Source organism: Scyliorhinus canicula, chromosome 2, assembly GCF_902713615.1.
Source record: "Scyliorhinus canicula chromosome 2, sScyCan1.1, whole genome shotgun sequence".
Taxonomy (NCBI): domain Eukaryota; kingdom Metazoa; phylum Chordata; class Chondrichthyes; order Carcharhiniformes; family Scyliorhinidae; genus Scyliorhinus; species Scyliorhinus canicula.
In genome coordinates, this window is record NC_052147.1 from 249,602,181 (window position 1) to 249,625,307 (window position 23,127).

General features: G+C 45.8%; 1 protein-coding gene across 1 annotated transcript in view; it reads right to left on the minus strand.

The window, feature by feature from the left end:
• LOC119962094 (low-density lipoprotein receptor-related protein 1-like) overlaps nt 1-23,127 on the minus strand; it is a 2,271,162-nt gene that overhangs the window by 1,160,463 nt on the left and 1,087,572 nt on the right. The window contains 1 exon segment of the mRNA XM_038789946.1: nt 5,735-5,878. Within this exon segment, the coding sequence (XP_038645874.1) occupies nt 5,735-5,878 (144 nt within the window).

The following is a 23,127-nucleotide window of genomic DNA, read 5'->3' on the forward strand; positions in this document are numbered from 1 at the left end:
TGGACACTCACCCAACTCACTGGAGGAGCAGGCTCAACAAATATTCCCAAGTTTAATGATGGGGGAACCCAGCACATCCGTGCAAAAGAAAAGGCTTAAGAATTTGCTACAATCTTCAGCTGAGTGGATGACTCATTTTGGCCTCTTCCGAAGGTCCCGAACATCGCAGGTGCCGGTCTTCAGTCAATTTGATTCACTCTATATGATATCAATAAATATCTGAGGGCACAGGAGACTGCAAATTCTATGGGCCCTGACAATATTCTGGCAATAGTACTGAAGACTTGTACTCTGGAACTTGCTTTCCCACTAGGCAAGTTTTTCCAAAATAGCTACAACATTAGCATCTAATAAGGAATGTGGAAAGTTTTCCAGCTATGTCCTATAAACAAAAAGCAGGACGAATCCAACCCAGTCAACTACTACCCATCATTCTACTCAAAACCATCAGTAAAGTGATAGAAGGGGTCACAAACTGTGGCAGCATGTAGCACTTGTTTAACAATAATCTACTCGATGACGGTCAGTTTGGGTTCTGCCAGAGTCACTCAGATCCTGACCTCACCACATTTAAACATGGACAAAAGAGCTGAATGCCAGAAGTTAGGTGAAAGTGACGTAAATGCGGCATTTGACAATGTGTGACATCAGGATGCCCAAGCAAAACAGGAATCAATGGAATTCAGGGGGAAATCTCTGCTAGTTGGAGTCATACCTAGCACAAAGAAAGATGGATGTGGTTGTGGGAGGTCGATCATTTCAACTCCACGACACTACTGGGGCTGGTTTAGCACAGTGGGCTAAACAGCTGGCTTGTAATGCAGAACAAGACCAGCAGCGCGGGTTCAATTCCCGTACCGGCCTCCCCGAACAGGCGCCGGAATGTGGCGATTAGGGGGCTTTTCACAGTAACTTCATTGAAGCCTACTTGTGACAATAAGCGATTATTATTATTGATGTGGAGATGCCGGCGTTGGACTGGGGTGAGCACAGTAAGAAGGCTTACAACACCAGGTTAAAGTCCAACATGTTTGTTTCAAACACTAGCTTTCGGAGCACTGCTCCTTCCTCAGGTGAATGAAGAGTTATGTTTCAGAAACATTATATATAGACAAATTCAGACAATGCTTAGAATGCGAGCATTTGCAGGTAATTGAATCTTTACAGATCCAGAGGTAAGGGTAACCCCAGGTTAAAGAGGTGTGAATTGTCTCAAACCAGGACAGTTGGTAGGATTTTGCAAGCCCGGGCCAGATGGTGGGGGATGAATGTAACGCGACATGAATCCCAGGTCCCGGTTGAGGCCGTCGTCATGTGTGTGGAACTTGGCTATAGGTTTCTGCTCGCGATTCTGCGTTGTCATGCGTCCTGAAGGCCGCCTTGGAGAACGCTTACCCGGATATCAGAGCTGAATGCCTTTGACTGCAGAAGTGTTCCCCGACTGGAAGGGATTGTCTGATGATTGTTGCGCGATGTCCGTTCATTCGTTGTCACAGCGTCTGCACGGTCTCGCCAATGTACCATGCTTCGGGACATCCTTTCCTGCAGCGTATGAGGTAGACAACGTTGTCCGAGTCGCACGAGTATGTACCACCATGCCTGGTGGGTGGTGTTCGCACGTGTAATGGTGGTATCCATGTCGATGATCTGGCAAGTCTTGCAGAGATTGCCATGGCAGGGTTGTGTGGTGTTGTGGTCGCTGTTCTGATGGCTGGGTTGTTTGCTGTAAACAATGGTTTGTTTGAGGTTGCGCGGTTGTTTGAAGGCAAGTAGTGGGGGTGTGGGGATGACCTTGGCAAGATGTTCATCTTCATCAATGACGTGTCGGAGGCTGCGAAGAAGATGTTCTAGTTTCTCCGCTCCGGGAAAGTACTGGACGATGAAGGCTACTCTTTCAGTTGTGTCCTGTGTTTGTCTTCTGAGGAGGTCAGTGTGGTTTTTTGCTGTGGCGCATTGGAACTGTTGATCGATGAGTCGAGCGCCATATCCCGTTCGTATGAGGGCATCTTTCAGGGTCTGTAGATGTCTGTTATGCTCCTCCTTGTCTGAGCAGAGCCTGTGTATACGGAGGGCTTGTCCATAGGGGATGGCTTCTTTAAGGTGTTTAGGATGGAAGCTGGAGAAGTGGAGTATCGTGAGGTTATCCGTGGGCTTGTGGTAAAGCGAAGTGCTGAGGTGACCGTCCTTGATGGAGACGAGTGTGTCCAAGAATGCAACTGATTTTGGAGAGTAGTCCATGGCGAGTCTGATGGTGGGATGGAACTTATTGATGTCATCGTGTCGTCGTTTCAGTCATTGTTCGCCGTGGGTCCAAAGGAAAAAAATGTCATCGATCTATCTGGTGTATAACGTTGGTTGAAGGTCCTGTGCAGTGAGGAGGTCTTGTTCAAACTTATGCATGAAGATGTTGCCGCATTGAGGTGCGAATTCGGTTCCCATGGCTGTTCCGTGTGTCTGGATGAAGAACTTGTTGTCGAAGGTGAAGATGTGATCCAGAATGAAGCGGATGAGTTGTAGAATTGCGTCTGGAGATTGGCAGTTGTCGGTGTTGAGGACTGAGGCTGTTGCAGCAATGCCGTCATTATGGGGGATGCTGGTGTAGAGTGCCGAGATGTCCATTGTGACGAGGAATGTTCCTGGTTCAACTGGTCCATGGGTGCCGAGTTTCTGTAGGAAGTCCGTCGTGTCGCGACAGAAGTTGGGCGTACCTTGTACGATGGGTTTTATGATGCCCTCGATGTATCCAGAGAGGTTCTCACACAGGGTCCCATTGCCTGAAACAATAGGACTGCCTGGTGTATTGGCCTTGGGTATTTTCGGGAGGCAGTAGAGATCTCCAATGTGGGGAGTACATAGGATGAGAGCACATAGGCTGCCCTGAAGGTCTGGATCCAAGGTCTTGATCAGTCTGTTGAGTTGGCGGATGTGTTCCTTGGTTGGATCTGCGGGTAACTGTCTGTAGTGTTCCTGATTGTTGAGTTGTCGGTATACTTCTTTGCAGTAGTCCGTTCTATTCAGTATGACGGTGGCCCCTCCTTTGTCTGCTGGTTTGATGAATGATGTTGCAGTTCGTCTTGAGAGCGCGGATGGAGTTGCGTTGTGTTTGGATGACGTTCGGGGCTGTCTTGTGAATGCGACTGATGTATCTGGCATTGATGCGACTCCTGACGGCTTGAGCATACATGTCGAGTCTCGGACAGCAGCCTTCCGGAGGGGTCCAATTCGCCTCTTTCCTCTTCGGTTGCCACAGCGCAGATCTCTCGGTCTGCTGTTCCGGTTCATTGGTAGTCTCCTTGGATTCGCTGTCGGCCTCTTGGGGTCTGTGGAATAATTCCCGGAGTCTCATTCGCTTGATGAATTCCTCCGTCTGCCGCGAGACTGATGGGGTCCATTTTGGTGGTGGTGCAGAAATTGAGCCCTCTGCTGAGGACTTCGATTTCGTCTGGTTGAAGGGTGTAGTCTGACAAGTTGACAATAGATTTCCCTGTATTGTTTTCGACTGTGGTACCGGGGGAGGCTTGGTTGCTGCTGGAGGTGATGCCGAGTTTCTCAAGCTTCCTGTTCTTGGTGTGCATATGGGTGGCATAGTACACCATAGTACATGGCATCGTTGTCTCATCTGTTTGATGGTGTTCAGCAGCTGGTCTGCTGCATCCTGAGCGCAAGTTGAGAATATGGCCTCTATCTTGGTTTCCAGGTTGCGTCGTCTGCTGTAGAGCTGGCGTACGAGGTTATTGTTATTACTGAAAGAGTTCCTCAGGGTAGTGTCTGAGACCCAACCATCTTCAGCTGCTTCATCAATGACCTTCCTTCTATCATAAGGTCATAAGTGGGGATGTTGCTGGTGATTGCAGTGTCCAGCACATTTTTCAATTACTCAGGCACTACAGAAGTCCATATCCAAATGGAGCAAGACTTGGACAAGTGGCAAGAAATACTCACGGCACACACGTGTCAGGCATTAACAACCACCAACAACAGAGAATCTAACCATCGCCCCTTGACATTCAATGGCGTTACCATTGCTAAATCCTCTACAGTCAACATCCTGGGGATTACCATTGACCAGAAACTGACTGGACCAGCCATATAAATACTATTGCTGGGGTTGGAGGCTAGAAATCCTGTGGTGAGTAATCACCTCCTGATTCCCAAAGTCTTGTCCAGAATCGACAAGGCACAAGTCTGGAATGTGATACATTACTCCTCTCTTTCCAGAATGAATGTCGCTCCAACAATATTCAAGAAGCTTGACAGCATCTAGGCCAAAGTAAATCACTTGATTGGCACCCCATCAATAAACATTCACTCCCTCCACCACCAAAACACAGTTGCGGCAGTACATCTATGTGATGTACTGCAGGAACTCACAAAGTCTCCTTTGACAGCACCTTCCAAACCCATGGCTACTCCCATCTCAAAGGACAAGGGCAGATGGCAAAGGAGAACACCACCACCTGCAAGTTCCCATCTAAGCCAATCTCATTCCTGACCTGAAAATGCATCACCGTTCCTTCAATTTTGCTGGGTCAAATTCCTGGATGCCTCCCAAACAGCACTGTGGGCTCACCCACAGCGGATGGACTGCAGAGATTCAAGAAGGCAGCTCACCACCACCTTCTCAAGGACAATTAGGGATGGATAGTAAATTCTGACCCAGCCAGGTAACCCACACCACTTGAATGAATTAAAAGAAAACTAAGGGATCACCTGTATGGCTGCCAGATTTGCTGCTGATGGGTAGGAAAGCAGGTTGTGTGGAGGATACAAGAGACTGAAAAGTGATATGTCAAGTGAGATGGCAGGTGTAGTACAATGAGGGAAAATGTGAGGCTGCGACTTTGGCAAAAAGATGAGAAAACAAGAATATTATTTAAATGGAGAGAGACCACAGTACAACGGGATCTGGGTATCCTCAAACATGAATCACAAAAGGTTTGCATTGCAGGTACAGTAAGTTCTTAGGAAAGCAAGTGAGATGTTAATTAAGCTAATTTTTCTTGATTGCTCGTCAATACATAGTGAAATATGCCAACAGTTTACCAAGAATAAACCGAAGGATTTTCTTCATTTTATGGAGTTTACAATACAGATAAAACATGTGTGGTGGAATTCTCTGTTCCTGAGACTAAGTGTTGATGCCGGGGCAGGATTTCTGAACTGCCACGACAGCAAAACTGGTGCTGCACCTGGATCAATTCAGTGACTGTTGACGGGCTAGCACTGGTGCAACATGAAACACAATCAATTCCAATGAGAAACGGTGCCGGATTCGCCGGGTCCGTGCTTGACACTCAGGAGGCTAACAAGCTGCAGCCACATATACACACTTCACTCACCACACACACGCCCTGTCTGCTGATGGGTCGTCTGTGGCCAGGAGGTCACCAAGGGGGTAGCCTGGAGGGACACCCATATGACCTGTGGTACTAAGTTCACAGTGGGCAGTCAGTAGTGTGCGCAGCTGCATGGCTGCTTTGCAGGCCGTGGCAATGTTATTCCGTGTACACCCCGAGAACAACTGTAAAGGTTAACCTGTACAATGCTACAAAAAAACCGAAGAGCAGATGCATTTTTAATATGGCTAAATGCAGTGTTAATTGTTAATGCATTTATTTTGAACCCCAAAATTGTTATGTGGTACAATGCAAGTGTATTGCTTTATTGAATTATATGATTCAGCAAAAAGACAGAATGCAACGGATTTGTATTGAAACAAGGGGTGTTGACTTACTTTTGCAAGACTTCCCATCATTCCCTAAGGTGTAGCCAGTCCTGCAACGACAGGTCCTTGTCTTGTGGCTGCTGCTGAGTAGGCAGATGTGAGTGCACCCTCCCGGGTTATCATACAGATCCAGCTCACAAGCATGACTTCTAACTGAGAAAAGCAATGAGAAAATTATTTTTAGATAGGTAACTGGAAAAGTTAATATTATCAGAGATGGAAAGATGATAATCCTCCACCCGAGACAAACAAATACAAGCCAAAACTAATTTTTCCCTTGTAAATTGTTGTATTAATGGAGAAAGTGAATTTAGATAAATTGGACACTAAACCCTGAAACCTGCTGTACAATTCCCAAGATTAGAATGGCGGCAATTGTCCATCGTGCTTGAGTCACAACTTGATAATGATGCGGCAGAGAAGGAAACAAGAGGAAGCCTATTTTGTACTGCCTTGTGGGATATCCTGTTGAAGTGACGGACAGCCAATGATAATGATATCATTGAGTATATGTACATCCACCTGTGCACCTTTTTCTGTGTGTTAGTTACTGATAGTTACCCTAGTTACTGATATATCGTGGGCAGCATGGTGGCACAAATGGCGAGCACTGTGGCTTCACAGTGCCAGGGTCCCAGGTTCGAATGCCCGCTAGGTCACTGTTTGTGCGCAATCTGCACGTTCTCCCCATGTCTGCGTGGGTTTCCTCCGGGTGCTCCGGTTTCCTCCCACAGTCCAAAGACGTGCAGGTTAGGTGGATTGGCCATGATAAATTGCCATTCGTGGCCAAAAAGATGAGGAGTGGTTATTGGGTTACGAGGATAAGTTGGAAGTGAGGGCTTAAGTGGGTTGATGGAGGCAGCATGGTGGTGCAGTGGGTTAGCCCTGTTGCTTCACGGCGCCGAGGTCCCAGGTTCGATCCTGGCGCTAGGTCACTGTCCGTCTGGAGTTTGCACATTCTGCCCGTTTTTGTGTGGGTTTCACCCCCACAACCCAAAGATGTGCAGGCTAGGTGGATTAGCCATGCTAAATTTCCCCTCAATTGGAAAAAATGAATTGGGTACTCTAAATTTTTTTTAAAAGTGGGTCAGTGCTGACTCAATGGGCCGAATGGCCTCCTTTTGCACTGTATGTTCTATGTTTGTTCTATGTTAATACACGTAAAACAAAAACAGCAACAATTTGTCTGTGCGACGTGCCTTTAACGCAGTCTATCAAGCTGAAGGCATTTCAGAGGCTCCAATCTGCATCTAAATTCCATTATCACCGACTCTGGGTTCAGTCTTTAGAAACAATCTGCGGCAGAAAAATGCTATGCGCATCCAATTAATACCCACTGAACTTAATCTAGAAGAATTTTATATATTTTTGCCACAAAATTGATTTGTATTGTGTTTCACTTTGCACTGACGCATGATCCCTACTGTCAAGCACCTGCAGATCTCTCCCTGCAGACTGACTGGAATACAGTGCACACTCAAATTGAAGATAAATTACATGGTTGGCCTGTTTTTGAATAATTTGCATTATTGGTTAGATGCCACCAAAAAATAAATTGAGAGGTGCAAGATGGAAGCAAGCAAGCAAGCAAATTAAATCCTCCAAAACAACATTACAGCACAAAAAATGAGCACAGAACAAGGAAAATATAAACCAGGCTCAAAGAAATCGAGAAATATTTATCCCTGAAAAGCAGTAATCCTGTAATTTAGCAAATGAAAACAATCATAATTGGCTCCTTGGAAATTACTGGGATTCAAATGAATTATTCAGCATTCACTCTGAGCTGGAGGTGGAGGAAAGCAGATTACTGTGAATATATTTTGTTGTCCATCTTTATTATATGCATGTTCTAATGAAAGATCGGGCAGCACAGTATCACAGTGGCAACCACAGTTTCTTCTCAACGCAAGGGTCCCAGGTTTGATTCCCGCTTGGGTCGCTGTCTGTCCAGACTGCACGTTCTCCCCATTTCTGCGTGGGTTTCCTCTGGGTGCTCCACTTTCCTCCCACAAGTCCCGAAAGAATTGTTTGGTGAATTGGATATTCTAAATTCTCCCTCTGTGTATTATTCCCAGTTCCATGTGCTCGAGAGTGCAGGAATAGGAGGATAGATCAGATGAATGCGTGGCTGGAAAGATGGTGCAGCCGGGAGGGATTCAGATCTTGATGCACTGGGAGCGGTTCTGGGGAAGGTGGGGCCTGAACAGAGCGGACGGGTTGCACACAGGCAGACCTGGGACCAATGTGCTCACGGGAATTTCACTAGTTCTGTTTAAACTAGTATGGCAGGGGTTGGGATCCCAGGAGAATGATCAGATAGGTCAAATTCAGATCAGGAAAATGCAGGTAGAACATGAGCTAGTGATGTAGAAGACGTAGTGATAGACTTGGAAGTACGAGAGAAGCAAAGTTTAAAAAGTGTCCAGCATGGAAAAATGGGATTAAGCTGTTTATGCTTCAATGAAAGGAGTATTACAAACAAGATAGATGAGTTAAGGGCACAGGTAGATACATGGTCATGATGGGGAGATGCCGGATGATGTCAATTCACCTGAGGAAGGAGCAGTGCTCCGAAAGCTAGTGATTTAAAACAAACCTGTTGGACTTTAACCTGGTGTTGTCAGACTTCTTACTGTAGATACATGGCAGCATGTTGACATTGCTATAACGGAAGCCTGGCTAAAGGATGGGCAAAATTGGCAGCTCAATATCCCTGGTTATAGAGTCTTCAGAGACGATAGAGTGGGAGTTGATAAAGGACAGGGAGTAACACTAATGGTTAAAGAATAAATTCCAGTTGTGAGAAGGGGTGATAAACTAAACGGGTCAACAAACAAGGCTTTATGAGCTTAGAAATTTAAAAAGGGTTTTTTCGTATGACTGGAAATATATTACAGACATCCAAATAGTGAAAGGGAGACAGAAGATCAAATATGAAGGCAATTTCTGCCTGTAAGAACAAGGGGGCAGTAATAGTAGGATACTTTAACAATCCCAATATCCACTGGGATTCATGCAGTGTGTCCAGGAAACCTATTTCAACCAATTGCTGACAAACCCAACAAGAGGAGATGCAATTTTAGATCTAGTCTTGGGGAATGAATAAGGGCAAGTAGGTGAAGTGACAGTTGGCGACCATATCGGGGATAGTGATCACAATTCAATTAGATTCAGTATTTTCATGGAAAAGGACAGAGGTCCAATTAGCAGCAGCTGGGAGAAATTTAACTCTTCATGTGTTGGTAAGTATTGTGATTGGTAAGTAAAATCTTTGTTCCTTTCACTTATTAATTATTTGATAGTATAGTTTGTAGTCAGTTAAGGTAAAGGGTAAAAATGGCAGGAGATCCCAGACCCGTGTTATGCTCCTCGTGCTCAATGTGGGAGTTAAGGGATGCGGCCGATGCCCCTGACTCCTTCATGTGCGCGAAGTGTGTCCAGCTGCAGCTCCTGTTAGACCGCATGACGGCTCTGCAGCTGCGGATGGACTCACTTTGTAGCATCCGCGATGCTGAGGAGGTCATGGATAGCACGTTCAGTGAGTTGGTCACACCGCAGATTAGGATTGGTGAGGGAGACAGGGAATGGGTGACCAAAAGGCAGAGAAAGAGCAGGAAGGCAGTGCAGGTGTCCCCTGATGTCAACTCCCTCCAAAACAGGTATACCGTTTTGGATACTGTTGGGGGAGATGACTTACCAGGGGAAGGCAGTAGTAGCCAGGCTCATGGCACCGTGGCTGGCTCTGCTGCACAGAAGGGTGGGAAAAAGACTGGCAGGGCTATAGTCATAGGGGATTAAATTGTAAAGGGAGTAGACAGGCGTTTCTGTGGTCGAAAATGAGACTCCCGAATGGTATGTTGCTCGGGTCAGGAATGTCTCCGATCGGCTGCAGGACATACTGAAGGGGGAGGGTGAACAGCCAATTGTCATGGTGCATATAGGCACCAACGATATAGGTAAAAAAAAGGGATGAGTTCCTACAATCAGAATTTAGGGAGTTAGGAGAAATACAGAGAAATACAGCACAGAACAGGCCCTTCGGCCCACGATGTTGCGCCGAACTTTTGTCCTAGGTTAATCATAGAATTTTGGACAATTTTTCATGGCCAATCCACCCAACCTGCACATCTTTGGACTGTGGGAGGAAACCGGAGTACCCGGAGGAAACCCACGCAGTCACGGGGAGGATGTGCAGACTCCACACAGACAGCAACCCAAGTCGAAATCGAACTTGGGACCCTGGAGCTGTGAAGCAATTGTGCTATCCACAATGCTACCGTGCTTCCCTTAAGAAGTTAACCTACACTCCATTATTCTACCCTAATCCATGTACCTATCCAATAGCCGCTTGAAGGTCCCTAACTTTTCCGACTCAACTACTTCCACAGGCAGTGCATTCCATGCCACCACTACTCTCTGGGTAAAGAACCTACCTCTGACATCCCCTTTATATCTTCCACCATTTATCTTAAATTTATGTCCCCTTGTAATGGTGTGTTCCACCCGGGGAAAAAGTCTCTGACTGTCTACTCTATCTATTCCCCTAATCATCTTATAAACCTCTATCAAGTCGCCCCTCATCCTTCTCCGTTCTAATGAGAAAAGGCCTAGCACCCTCAACCTTTCCTCGTATGACCTACTCTCCATTCCAGGCAACATCCTGGTAAATCTCCTTTGCACCTTTTCCAAAGCTTCCACATCCTTCCTAAAATGAGGTGACCAGAACTGCACACAGTACTCCAAATGTGGCCTGACCAAGGTTTTGTACAGCTGCATCATCACCTCATGGCTCTTAAATTCAATCCCTCTGCTAATGAATGCTAGCACACCATAGGCCTTCTTCACAGCTCTATCCACTTGAGTGACAACTTTCAAAGATCTATGAACATAGACCCCAAGATCTCTTTGCTCCTCCACATTGCCAAGAACCCTACCATTAACCCTGTATTCCACATTCATATTTGTCCTTCCAAAATGGACAACCTCACACTTGTCAGGGTTAAACTCCATCTGATGCTTCTCAGCCCAGCTCTGCATTCTATCTATGTCTCTTTGAAGCCGACAACAGCCCTCCTCACTATCCACAACTCCACCAATCTTCATATCATCTGCAAATTTACTGACCCACCCGTCAACTTCCTCATCCAAGTCGTTAATGAAAATCACAAACAGCAGAGGACCCAGAACTGATCCCTGCGGTACACCACTGGTAACTGGGCTCCAGGCTGAATATTTGCCATCCACCACCACTCTCTGTCTTCTATCGGTTAGCCAGTTTGTTATCCAACTGGCCAAATTTCCCACTATCCCATGCCTCCTTACTTTCTGCATAAGCCTACCATGGGGAACCTTATCAAATGCCTTACTAAAATCCATGTACACTACATCCACTGCTTTACCTTCATCCACATGCTTGGTCACCTCCTCAAAGAAGTCAATAAGACTTGTAAGGCAAGACCTACCCCTCACAAATCCGTGCTGACTATCCCTAATCAAGCAATGCCTTGATGCTCAGAAATCCTATCCCTCAGTACCCTTTCCATTACTTTGCCTACCACCGAAGTAAGACTAACTGGCCTGTAATTCCCAGGGTTATCCCTATTCCCTTTTTTGAACAGGGGCACGACATTCGCCACTCTCCAATCCTCTGGTACCACCCCTGTTGACAGCGAGGACGAAAAGATCATTGCCAACGGCTCTGCAATTTCATTTCTTGCTTCCCATAGAATCCTTGGATATATCCCGTCAGGCCCGGGGGACTTGTCTATCTTCAAGTTTTTCAAAACGCGCAACACATCTTCCTTCCTGACAAGTATCTCCTCAAGCTTATCAGTCTGCTTCACGCTGTCCTCTCCAACAATATGGCCCCTCTCGTTTGTAAATACTGAAGACAAATACTTGTTCAAGACCTCTCCTATCTCTTCAGACTCAATACACAATCTCCCGCTACTGTCCTTAATCGGACCTACCCTCGCTCCAGTCATTCTCATATTTCTCACATATGTGTAAAAGGCCTTGGGGTTTTCCTTGATCCTACCCGCCAAAGATTTTTCATGCCCTCTCTTAGCTCTCCTAATCCTTTTCTTCAGTTCCCTCCTGGCTATCTTGTATCCCTCCAGCGCCCTGTCTGAACCTTGTTTCTTCAGCCTTACACAAGTCTCCTTCTTCCTCTTAACAAGACATTCAACGTCTCTTGTCAACCATGGTTCCCTCACTCGACCATCTCTTCCCTGCCTGACAGGGACATACATATCAAAGACACGCAGTACCTGTTCCTTGAACAAGTTCCACATTTCACTTGTGTCCTTCCCTGACAGCCTATGTTCCCAACTTCTGGACTTCAATTCTTGTCTGACAACATTGTATTTACCCTTCCCCCAATTATAAACCTTGCCCTGTTGCACGCACCTATCCCTCTCCATAACTAAAGTGAAAGTCACAGAATTGTGGTCACTACCTGCAAAATGCTCCCCCACTAACAAATCTATCACCTGCCCTGGTTCATTACCAAGTACTAAATCCAATATGGCCTCCCCTCTGGTCGGACAATCTACATACTGTGTTAGAAAAGCTTCCTGGACACACTGCACAAACACTACCCCATCCAAACTATTTGATCTAAAGGGTTTCCACTCAATGTTTGGGAAGTTGAAGTCACCCATGACTACTACCCTGTGACTTCTGCACCTTTCCAAAAATCTGTTTCCCAATCTGTTCCTCCACATCTCTGCTGCTTTTGGGGGCCCTATAGAAAACTCCCAACAAGGTGACTGCTCCTTTCCTATTTCTGACTTCAACCCATATTACCTCAGTAGGCAGATTCCCCTCGAACTGCCTTTCTGCAGCTGTTATACTATCTCTAATTAACAATGCCACCCCCCCCCCCCACCTCTTTTACCATCCTCCCTAATCTTGTTGAAACATCTATAACCAGGGACCTCCAACAACCATTTCTGCCCCTCTTCTATCCAAGTTTCTGTGATGGCCACCACATCGTAGTCCCAAGTATCGATCCATGCCTTAAGTTCACCCACCTTATTCCTGATGCTTCTTGCATTAAAGTATACACACTTCAACCCATCTCCTTGCCTGCAAGTACTCTCCTTTGTCATTGTTACCTTCCCCACTGCATCACAACGTGCTTTGGCGTCCTGACTATCGTCTTCCTTAGTTGCTGGACTACAGATCCGGTTCCCATTCCCCTGCCAAATTAGTTTAAACCCTCCCAAAGAGTACTAGAAAGCCTCCCCCCCCAGGATATTGGTGCCCCTCTGGTTCAGATGCAACCCGTCCTGCTTGTACAGGTCCCACCTTCCCCAGAATGCGCTCCAATTATCCAAATACCTGAAGCCTTCCCTCCTACACCATTCCTGCAGCCACGTGTTCAACTGCACTCTCTCCCTGTTCCTAGCCTCGCTATCACGTGGCACCGGCAACAAACCAGAGATGACAACTCTGTCTGTCTTGGCCTTTAACTTCCAGCCTAACTCCCTAAACTTGTTTATTACCTCCACACCCTTTTTCCTACCTACATCGTTGGTACCAATGTGCACCACGACTTCTGGCTGCTCACCCTCCCCCTTCAGGATCCTGAAGACACGATCCGAGACATCCCTGGCCCTGGCACCCGGGAGGCAACATACCTTTTGGCAGTCTCGCTCGCGACCACAGAATCTCCTATCTATTCCCCTAACCATTGAATCTCCTATTACTATTGCTTTTCTATGCTCCCCCCTTCCCTTCTGAGCCCCAGAGCCAGACTCAGTGTCAGAGACCTGGCCGCTGGGGCCTTCCCCCGGTAGGTCATCCCCCCCAACAGCATCCAAAACGGTATACTTGTTTTGAAGGGGAACGGCCACGAGGGATCCCTGCACTGTCTGCCTGTCTTTCCCCTGACTGTAACCCAGCTACTCTTGTCCAGTACCTTTGGTGTGGCTACCTCCCTGTAACTCTTCTCCATAACCCCCTCTGCCTCTTGGATGATCCGAAGTTCATCCAGCTCCAGCTCCAGTACCTTAACACGGTCTCTGAGGAGCTGGAGTTGGGTGCTCTTCCCGCAGGTATAGTCAGCGGGGACACCAGTGGTTTCCCTCACCACCCACATCCTACAGGAGGAGCATGCAACTGCCCTAGCCTCCATCCCCTCTTACTTTACAGAATTAACTGCCCCTTGGACCAACTGGACCTCCGCCCTCCGACTCTACTTCCAGTCAGCTGTACTCTAAACTCCTGGCTCCCTTCACGTTCTTTGATAAATATAGGAAATGAAATGTAAGGAGCACCTTACTCCCTCCTCACCTAACTCCCTCAGTCACCAAACTCTCACTGCACTCAAATGCCACAAGCTCAGCACTCCCTCAGTCACCAAACTCTCACTGTAGCACTCAAATGCCACAAGCTCAGCACTCCCTCAGTCACCAAACTCTCACTAGCACTCAAATGCCACAAGCTCAGCACTCCAGTGCAAACAAAGCCTGCACTGTAACTAGCTCCTATTTATACTGTGACTCTAGCTTCTGAAAACTGGCCTAATGCAATTAACTAATTAAAAAGCTCCAGCTGCAAGTAAGTCCAAGTAGAACCTTGTTTAAAGCTGATTCAAAATTCACCTTCTTATAGACCAAACAGCAACTTTTAAGTTAATTAACTAAATAAAAGAAATACTAGACTTTAAATAAAAATGAACCCTTGTACACCCTCAGTCACCAAACTCTCACTGTAGCACTCAAATGCCACAAGCTCAGCACTCCAGTGCCAAACCTAGAGATAAGTTAAAAAGTGGGACCTCAAAGGTAGTAATCTCAGGATTGCTACCAGTGCCACGGGACAGTCAGAGTAGAAATTCAAGAATAGTCAGAATGAATACGTGGCTTGAGAGATGGTGCAGGAGGGAGGGGTTCAGATTTTTGGGACATTGGAACCAGTTCTGGGGGCGGTGGGACCATTACAAACTGGATGGTCTACACCTGGGCAGGACTGGAACCAATGTCCTAGGGGGTGCTTTTGCTAACACTGTTGGGGAGGTTTTAAACTAATGAGGCAGGGGGATGGGGAACAAATTAGGAAGTTAGAGGTCAGTAAAGAAGCAGCAACTAAAGCCAGTAAGGTATGAGACAATAAACTCAATGTGACTAAGGGGAAGAGTAGACAGGGAAGAGATGATGAACGCAAAGGGACAGGTGGTCTGAGGTGCATTTGTTTTAATGCGAGAAGTGTAGCAGGTAAGGCAGATGAACTTAGGGCTTGGATCAGTAACTGGGAATATGATGTTATTGGTATTACTGAGACTTGGTTGAGGGAAGGGCAGGACTGGAAACTGAATATCCCAGGATATAGATGCTTCAGGAGGGGTAGAGAGGGAGCTAGAAGGGGTGGAGGAGTTGCATTACTCGTCAGAGCTCACAGGAGCTGGTTTAGCTCACAGGGGCTGGTTTAGCTCACTGGGCTAAATCGCTGGCTTTTAAAGCAGACCAAGCAGGCCAGCAGCACGGTTCGATTCCCGTACCAGCCTCCCTGGACAGGTGCCGGAATGTGGCGACTAAGGGCTTTTCACAGTAACTTCCTTGAAGCCTACTCGTGACAATAAGCGATTTTCGTATTCATTTCATTTAATCACAGCTGGATTAAGGAGGGCACGATGGAGGATTCGAGCACTGAGGCAATATGGGTGGAGCTGAGAAAAGGGAAGGGTGCAGTAACATTGTTGGGACTTTACTACAGGTCTCCCAAAAGCGAGCATGAAGTAGAGGTACAAATATGCAGACAGATTATAGAAAAATGTAGGAGCAATCGGGTGGTTGTGATGGGAGATTTTAACTTCCCCAACATTGAATGGGATTCGTGTAGTGTTGGAGGCGTAGATGGAGCAGAATTTGTAAGGAGCATCCAGGAGAGTTTTTTAGGGCAGTATGCAAATAGTCCAACTCAGGAAGGGGCCATACTGGACCTGGTATTGGGGAATGATCCCGGCCAGGTGGTTGATGTTTCAGTCGGTGATTACTTTGGGAATAGCGATCACAATTCCGTAAGTTTTAAAATACAAGGACAAGGACAAGAGTGGTCCGAAAGGAAGAGTACTAAATTGAGGAAGGCAGAGTATAACAAAATTCAGCAGGAGCTAGGGAATGTGGATTGGGAGCAGCTGTTTAAGGGTAAATCCACATTTGAAATGTGGGAGTCTTTTAAGGAAAGGTTGATTAGAGTGCAGGACAGACATGTTCCTGTGAAAATGAAAGATAGAAATGGCAAGATTAGGGAACCATGGATGACGGGTGAAATTGTGAGACTAGCTAAGATGAAAAAGGAAGCATACATAGGATCGAGGCAACTCAAAACTGATGAAGTTTTGGAGGAATAACGGGAAAGTAGGACGAATCTCAAACGCGCAATAAAGAGGGCTAAAAGGGGTCTTGAAATATCTTTGGCTAACAGGGTTAAGGAAGATCCCAAAGCCTTTTATTCTTATGTAAGGAGCAAGAGGGTAACTAGAGAAAGGATTGGCCAACTCAAAGACAAAAGAGGGAATTTATGCATGGACTCAGAGGAAATGGGTGAGATTCTTAATGAGTACTTTGCATCGGTATTCACAAAGGAGAGGGACAAGACGGATGTTGAGGCTAGGGATGGATGTTAAAATACTCTAGGTCAAGTTGTCATACGGAAAGGGGAAGTTTTGGGTATTCTAAAAGACATTAAGGTGGACAAGTCCCCAGGACCGGATGGGATCCATCCCAGGTTACTGAGGGAAGAGAGGGTCAAAATAGCTGGGGCCTGTAGCCACCTAAGATGGACACTGGGCTACAAAATGGAGAACTGCTAAGGCTGCAGGGAGAAAACAGTCTTAGCAAGGACAAGCAGTTTGCAGAAGACTAATTAGCATTCTGCACGTACAGAAACCAGTTTGTGGCCAGGTGCAGAGTGTCAGCCAAAGGTGTAAATGGCAACAAGATCTACAGAGCAATGAGGTGATCCAGATCCAGACCCCACACAATAGAAACATTTAAGTATGAATGGATACTTTTGAGTAGACGCCCAGACAGAACGGCACCATAGTATCCAACACAAAGAACCATAGGTACCGCCCCACCCATCGAGAAGCGACCCTCAGATTGGGGGGTTTGGAAGATATCGATTGGGAAAAGGCCCAATCGATACATGGCAGGTAACAGGACCGCCCCGAAGGGGCACGGACTTTGGGGGACCTATAAAAGTAGACCCCGCACATGGTTCGGTCTGTTTTCATCGCTCCGACTTCGCTTTGCTGATACATCGCATCCTGACTCCAGTTCCATCACCAGCCGTTGAGCCATCAGCCATCGAACTGTAAGTGCCACTACAACGATCGCTACGTGATCCAGACTTTGCTAGACCCTAACAACTTTAAGTACCTGAGAGTTGCAGACCAAGAACGGGACGAAGGCCTTGCTCCCTGACCTTGCCTGTTCCTGTCTAGATAAGTATTTTAGTTGTTTAGTATTAGAAGTAAGTTAGTCTCTTTAGCGTGTGCATGTGTATTTATTATATTTGTCATAATAAATATCAATCGTTTGGACTTACTAATCGGTGTACAGATTTATTACTTTGAACCTGACCTTGATATACTTGTGAGGTGTCTAAATACGGCACCTGGTGACTCCTGAGCATAATTACATACACAGAGCCATAGCAGTGTTAAGCACACGGCCTTTAAACGGAGGCGTGTTAATACACTCCAGTAAAATGAGCAACAGGCCTTAACATATATCTTTGAAGCATCCTTGAGCACGGGTGAGGTCCCGGAGGACTGGAGAATTGCTAATGTTGTCCCTTTGTTTAAGAAGGGTAGCAGGGATAATCCAGGGAATTACAGACCTGTGAGCTTGACGTCAGTGGTAGGCAAACTGTTGGAGAAGATACTGAGGGATAGGATCTATTCACATCTGGAAGAAAATAGACTTATCAGTGATAGGCAGCATGGTTTTGTGCAGGGAAGGTCATGTCTTACAAACCTAATAGAATTCTTTGAGGAAGTGACAAAGTTAATTGATGAGGGAAGGGCTGCAGATGTCATATACATGGACTTTGGTAAGGCGCTTGATAAGGTTTTCCATGGCAGTTTGATGGAAAAAGTGAAGTCGTATGGGGTTCAGGGTGTACTAGCTAGATGGATAAAGAACTGGCTGGGCAACAGGAGACAGAGAGTAGTGGTGGAAGGGAGTGTCTCAAAATGGAGAAGGGTGACTAGTGGTGTTCCACAGGGATCCGTGCTCGGACCACTGTTGTTTGTGATCTACATAAATGACCTGGAGGAAGGTATAGGTGGTCTGATTAGCAAGTTTGCAGATGATACTAAGATTGGTGGAGTTGCAGATAGCGAGGAGGACTGTCAGAGAATACAACAAAGTATAGATAGATTGGAGAGTTGGGCAGAGAAATGGCAGATGGAGTTCAATCCAGGCAAATGCGAGGTGTTGCATTTTGGAAGATCAAATTCAAGAGCGGACTATATGGTCAATGGAAGGGTCTTGGGGAAAATGGATGTACAGAGAGATCTGGGAGTTCAGGTCCATTGTACCCTGAAGGTGGCAACGCTGGTTGATAGAGTGGTCAAGAAGGCATATAGCATGCTTGCCTTCATCGGACGGGGTATTGAGTACAAGAGTTGGCAGGTCATGTTACAGTTGTATAGGACTTTTGTTAGGCCACATTTGGAATACTGCGTGCAATTCTGGTCGCCACATTACCAGAAGGATGTGGATGCTTTGGAGAGGATACAGAGGAGGTTCACCAGGATGTTGCCTGGTATGGAGGGTGCTAGCTATGAAGAAAGGTTGAGTAGATTAGGATTGTTTTTGTTGGAAAGACAGAGGTTGAGTGGGGACCTGATTGAGGTCTACAAAATTATGAGAAGTATGGACAGGGTGGATAGCAACAAGCTTTTCCCAAGAGTGGGGGTGTCAGTTACAAGGGGTCACGATTTCAAGGTGAGAGGGGGAAAGTTTAAGGGAGATGTGCGTGGAAAGCTGGGTGCCTGGAACGCTTTACCAGCGGACATGGTAGAGCCGGGCACGATCGCATCATTTAGGAGGCATCTAGACAGGTATATGAACGGGCGGGAAAAGAGGGAAGTAGACCTTGGAAAATAGGAGACAGGTTTAGATAAAGGATCTGGATCGGCGCAGGCTGGGAGGGCTGAAGGGCCTGTTCCTGTGCTGTAATTTTCTTTGTTCTTTGTTCTTTGTAAAGCAGGAGTAAAACTTTTAGGCTGGGGGAAGGAAAATCTTGCAGAAATGAGAAACGACTTGGCAGAGGTGGAATGGCCAGCACTACTAGAAGATAAATCAGTGAAAAACCAGAGGGAAGCACTAAACAGCGAGATCCTAAATGTACAAATGTACATGTACATGTACATGTACATGTACCTAAATGTACATGTCCCTTCCAAGAATAAGAGTGGTACTGCCAAATCTAGACCCCCGTAGTTGTCGTGAGCAATACAGGAAAAATCAAACAGAAAAACAAAACATATGTTAGGCACAAAGAACCAAGCATTGCAGATAGCCTCCACGAGTATAGCACGTGCAGGGATAAAAGGGCATGGGAAAAGATTAGCAGTAAATTTAAAGAAAACCCAAAGACATTTTACCAATATATTAATGCTAAAAGGTTATTTAAGGAAACAATGAGACCGATCAGAAATGAGGAAGGGAACTTATGTGCAGATGCAGAGGCTGCTGGAAGGGTTTTAAATTATTGTTTTGTCTCTGTGTTGACAAAGGAAATGGATGATCCTGATATAGTAGTCCAGGAGGAACACTAAGATATCGATGTGATAATCATAAAGAGAGAGGAAGTAGCTGAAGGGTTGGAATCCTTGAAAGTTGATAAATTGCCATGGCCAGATGGATTGTTTCCGCGGTTACTGAAGGAGGTCAGGGAGGAGATAGAAGGTGCTCTGACGATTATTTTCCAATCCTCACTGGATAAGGGGAGGTACCGGAGGACTGGAGAAATGCAAATGTGGTTCCATTGTTTAAAAGGGTATCTACGGAAATGCCAAACAGTTATAGGCCAGTTATTCTTACGTTGATGGTGGACAAATTAGTAGAATCAATCAAACAAAAGTTGCAAAAAAAACATATTGGCTTCCTGAGATATAGGATTAACTGTCACATAGAAAGGCATGGATGAGTCAGGGATAGTCAGCATGCATTTTTTAAAAGAAGATCTTACCTCAGAAATTTGATTGAATTGTTTGAGGACGTGACAGGAAGGGTTGATGAAGGTAGTGCAGTGGATGTTGTGAACATAGATTTTAGCAAGGTGTTTGACAAGGTCCCACATGGCACATTTATCAAAAATGTAAAAGCCCATGGGATGCAGGGCAATGTGTGAAACTGGATCAAAAGTTGGCTTTGTAACAGGAAACAAATGGTTGATGGCTGCCTTGCAAACGGAAAGTTGTTTGAAATGGTGTTCCACAGGGCTCGGTGTTGGGACCTTTATTGTTTGTCACGACCTGGACGTGAGTGTGGGGAGCCTGATTGGAAAATTTGTAGACAACACAAAGATTGGCTGAGTGGTGACAGTGCAGAGGATAGCTTTAATCTCCAAAATGATATAGTAATGTTGGCAGATTGGGCGATAAAATGGCATATGGAATTTAACACAGAAGTGTGAGGTCTTTCATTTCGGGAGGTCAAACAGTTGTAGGAAGTACACAATAAATGGGAAGGGGTAGGTGAAGTGAGTGATCTTGGCGTACAATTACTCAGGTCCATAAAGGCTGCAGATCAAGTAGACATGGTTGGAAAGAAAGCATATGGAATGCTCTCCTTCATTTGCAGAGGTAAAGAATATAAAAGGAAGGATATAATGCTGGAATTTTATAAAACAGTGGTGAAGCCACAACTGGAGTATTGTGTGCAGTTCTGGTGACCATCTTAGTAGAAGGACGTAATTGCTCTGGAGAGAGTGCAGAAGAGGTTTACAAGAATGTTGTCAGGGCTAGAAAAGTGTAGCTACGAGGACAGATTGGCTCAGTTGGAGTTGTTTTCCTTGGAACAAAGAAGGCTGAGGTTGGGGGGGGGGGGGGGGGGGGGGGGGGAGGTTAATTGAGGTGTACAAAATTATGAGGGGAAGTGATAGAGTGGACAGGATAAAATTGTTTCCCTTGGTGGAAAATTCTAGAACCAGGGGACATAGATTCAAGATAAGTGGCAGAATGTGAAATGGGGATACGAGGAAGAACCTTTTTATGCAGAGGGTAATGGGAGCCTGTTGATTCTTGTAACACAATGAGGTTTCTTTATCCTGACATTACCAACATGTTCAAGATATGGTCGTACAAGAGTAAATGTTTAAGTATGAACAGCAAAATCATAAAATGTATACATCTCGGGTGAAATTTTCCGTGTTTTCTTCTAAGTGCTGGGCCAGGCAAGAAAAGTAGACAGCCGGCTTTTGTTGCTATATTGTCCAGCATTTAGAAGAAATAAGACCTGGAGGCATGTTCCATGCTGACGCGGCAGGGTCTGGAAGAGTTGGCAACATCAACTTTCCGGATATAGCACACCGTTTATAAAGGGGACCCCAATCTCTTGCAAAAACAAAACAAAGTAACCACTCCCACATAGACAATGTCTCCCTTCCCCCCCACAATGTATACAGGGACTTCCTCCCCCACATGGAGACCCCCCCCCATCCCATCATACACATGGGCAACCCCCCAAACACACATGGAACTCACCCCCATTGACATGGGAACCCCTTCCTCCCCATGACATGGGGACCACTACCTCCCACAGAGCTCCTCAGAGGAACTACCAGGGAGCAGTACAAGGAGGTAGTGCCATGGAGGTAACTCTGGGGAGCTCCATGGGGGGTTTCCGTGTGCATGGGGGTGGGCTAGCATCATGCAGGTATGTTGTGGATAGGGGGGCTAGATTTCCGTATCTGATGGGAGATTTAATTTTAACCAGAAATGGGTGCCCCGAATCCTGGAAAGTCGACGTTGTCGGCTCTTTCAGGCCTCGCCCTGCCATTATGATGCCATAGGCCATGCCGCAAGGATTTATTTTCATCTTAGTGCTGGATAACATGATGAGAAATGCCAGCTGCGCTGCTGGCATGCTGCACACTCCTTTTCTCACCTAAGCCAACACTTTAGAGGAAAAAACAGAAATTTCCACCCACAAAGTAGAATCATCATGATCCTGGGATTAATGTTAATGCTGTTTTTGTTTCAGAATTTGGCACAGACATTATTATCTCTGAATCCAGCCCTCTTATATTCAGTTTACTGCAAATTCCTTGAGGGAATAAATCAAACAAAAGTTGCAAAAAATATATATTGGCTTCCTCGCCTCCAATCAGGTGAAATATGTCAGAATGGGAATTTGAGCAAAAAATTGGGAAAAACAAACCACAAATATGTGGGAACCTAAGTCCAATTTTAGAGTGAGCCAAGAAAAGTTTTCCGGATGTTCTAAAGTCAAAACATATTTTTGGACAAAAGGTGCATTAACATTTTAAATACCCCCCCCCCCCCCCCCCCCCACAATGCACTTTAAAATTCTCTCATGTAAATCTTCTGTATAAGAAGGGGAGTAGAGATAACCCCGGTAACTATAGGCCAGTGAGCCTTACTTCTGTTGTGGGAAAAGTATTGGAAAGGTTTATAAGAGATAGGATGTATAATCATCTGGAAAGGAATAATTTGATTAGAGATAGTCAACATGGTTTTGTGAAGGGTAGGTCGTGCCTCACAAACCTCATTGAGTTCTTCGAGAAGGTGACCAAACAGGTGGATGAGGGTAAAGCAGTTGATGTGGTGTATATGGATTTCAGTAAAGCATTTGATAAGGTTCCCCACGGTAGGCTATTGCAGAAAATACAGAGGCATGGGATTCAGGGTGATTTAGCAGTTTGGATCAAAAATTGGATAGCTGATAGAAGACAAAGAGTGGTGGTTGATGGGAAATGCTCTGACTGGTGTCCTGTTACTAGTGGTGTGCCACAAGGATCTGTTTTGGGGCCGTTGCTGTTTGTCATTTTTATAAATGACCTGGAGGAGGGCGTAGAAGGATGGGTGAGTAAATTTGCAGATGACACTAAAGTCGGTGGAATTGTGGACAGTGCAGAAGGATGTTACAAGTTACAGAGGTACATAGATAAGCTGAAGAGCTGGGCTGACAGGTGGCAAATGGAGTTTAATGCAGAAAAGTGTGAGGTGATTCATTTTGGAAGGAATAACAGAAAGGCAGAGTACTGGGCTAATGGTAAGATTCTTGGTAGTGTGGACGAGCAGAGAGATCTCGGTGTCCATGTCCATAGATCCCTGAAAGTTGCCACCCAGGTTGAGAGGGGTGCTAAAAAGGCGTACGGTGTGTTAGCTTTTATTGGTAGAGGAATTGAATTTC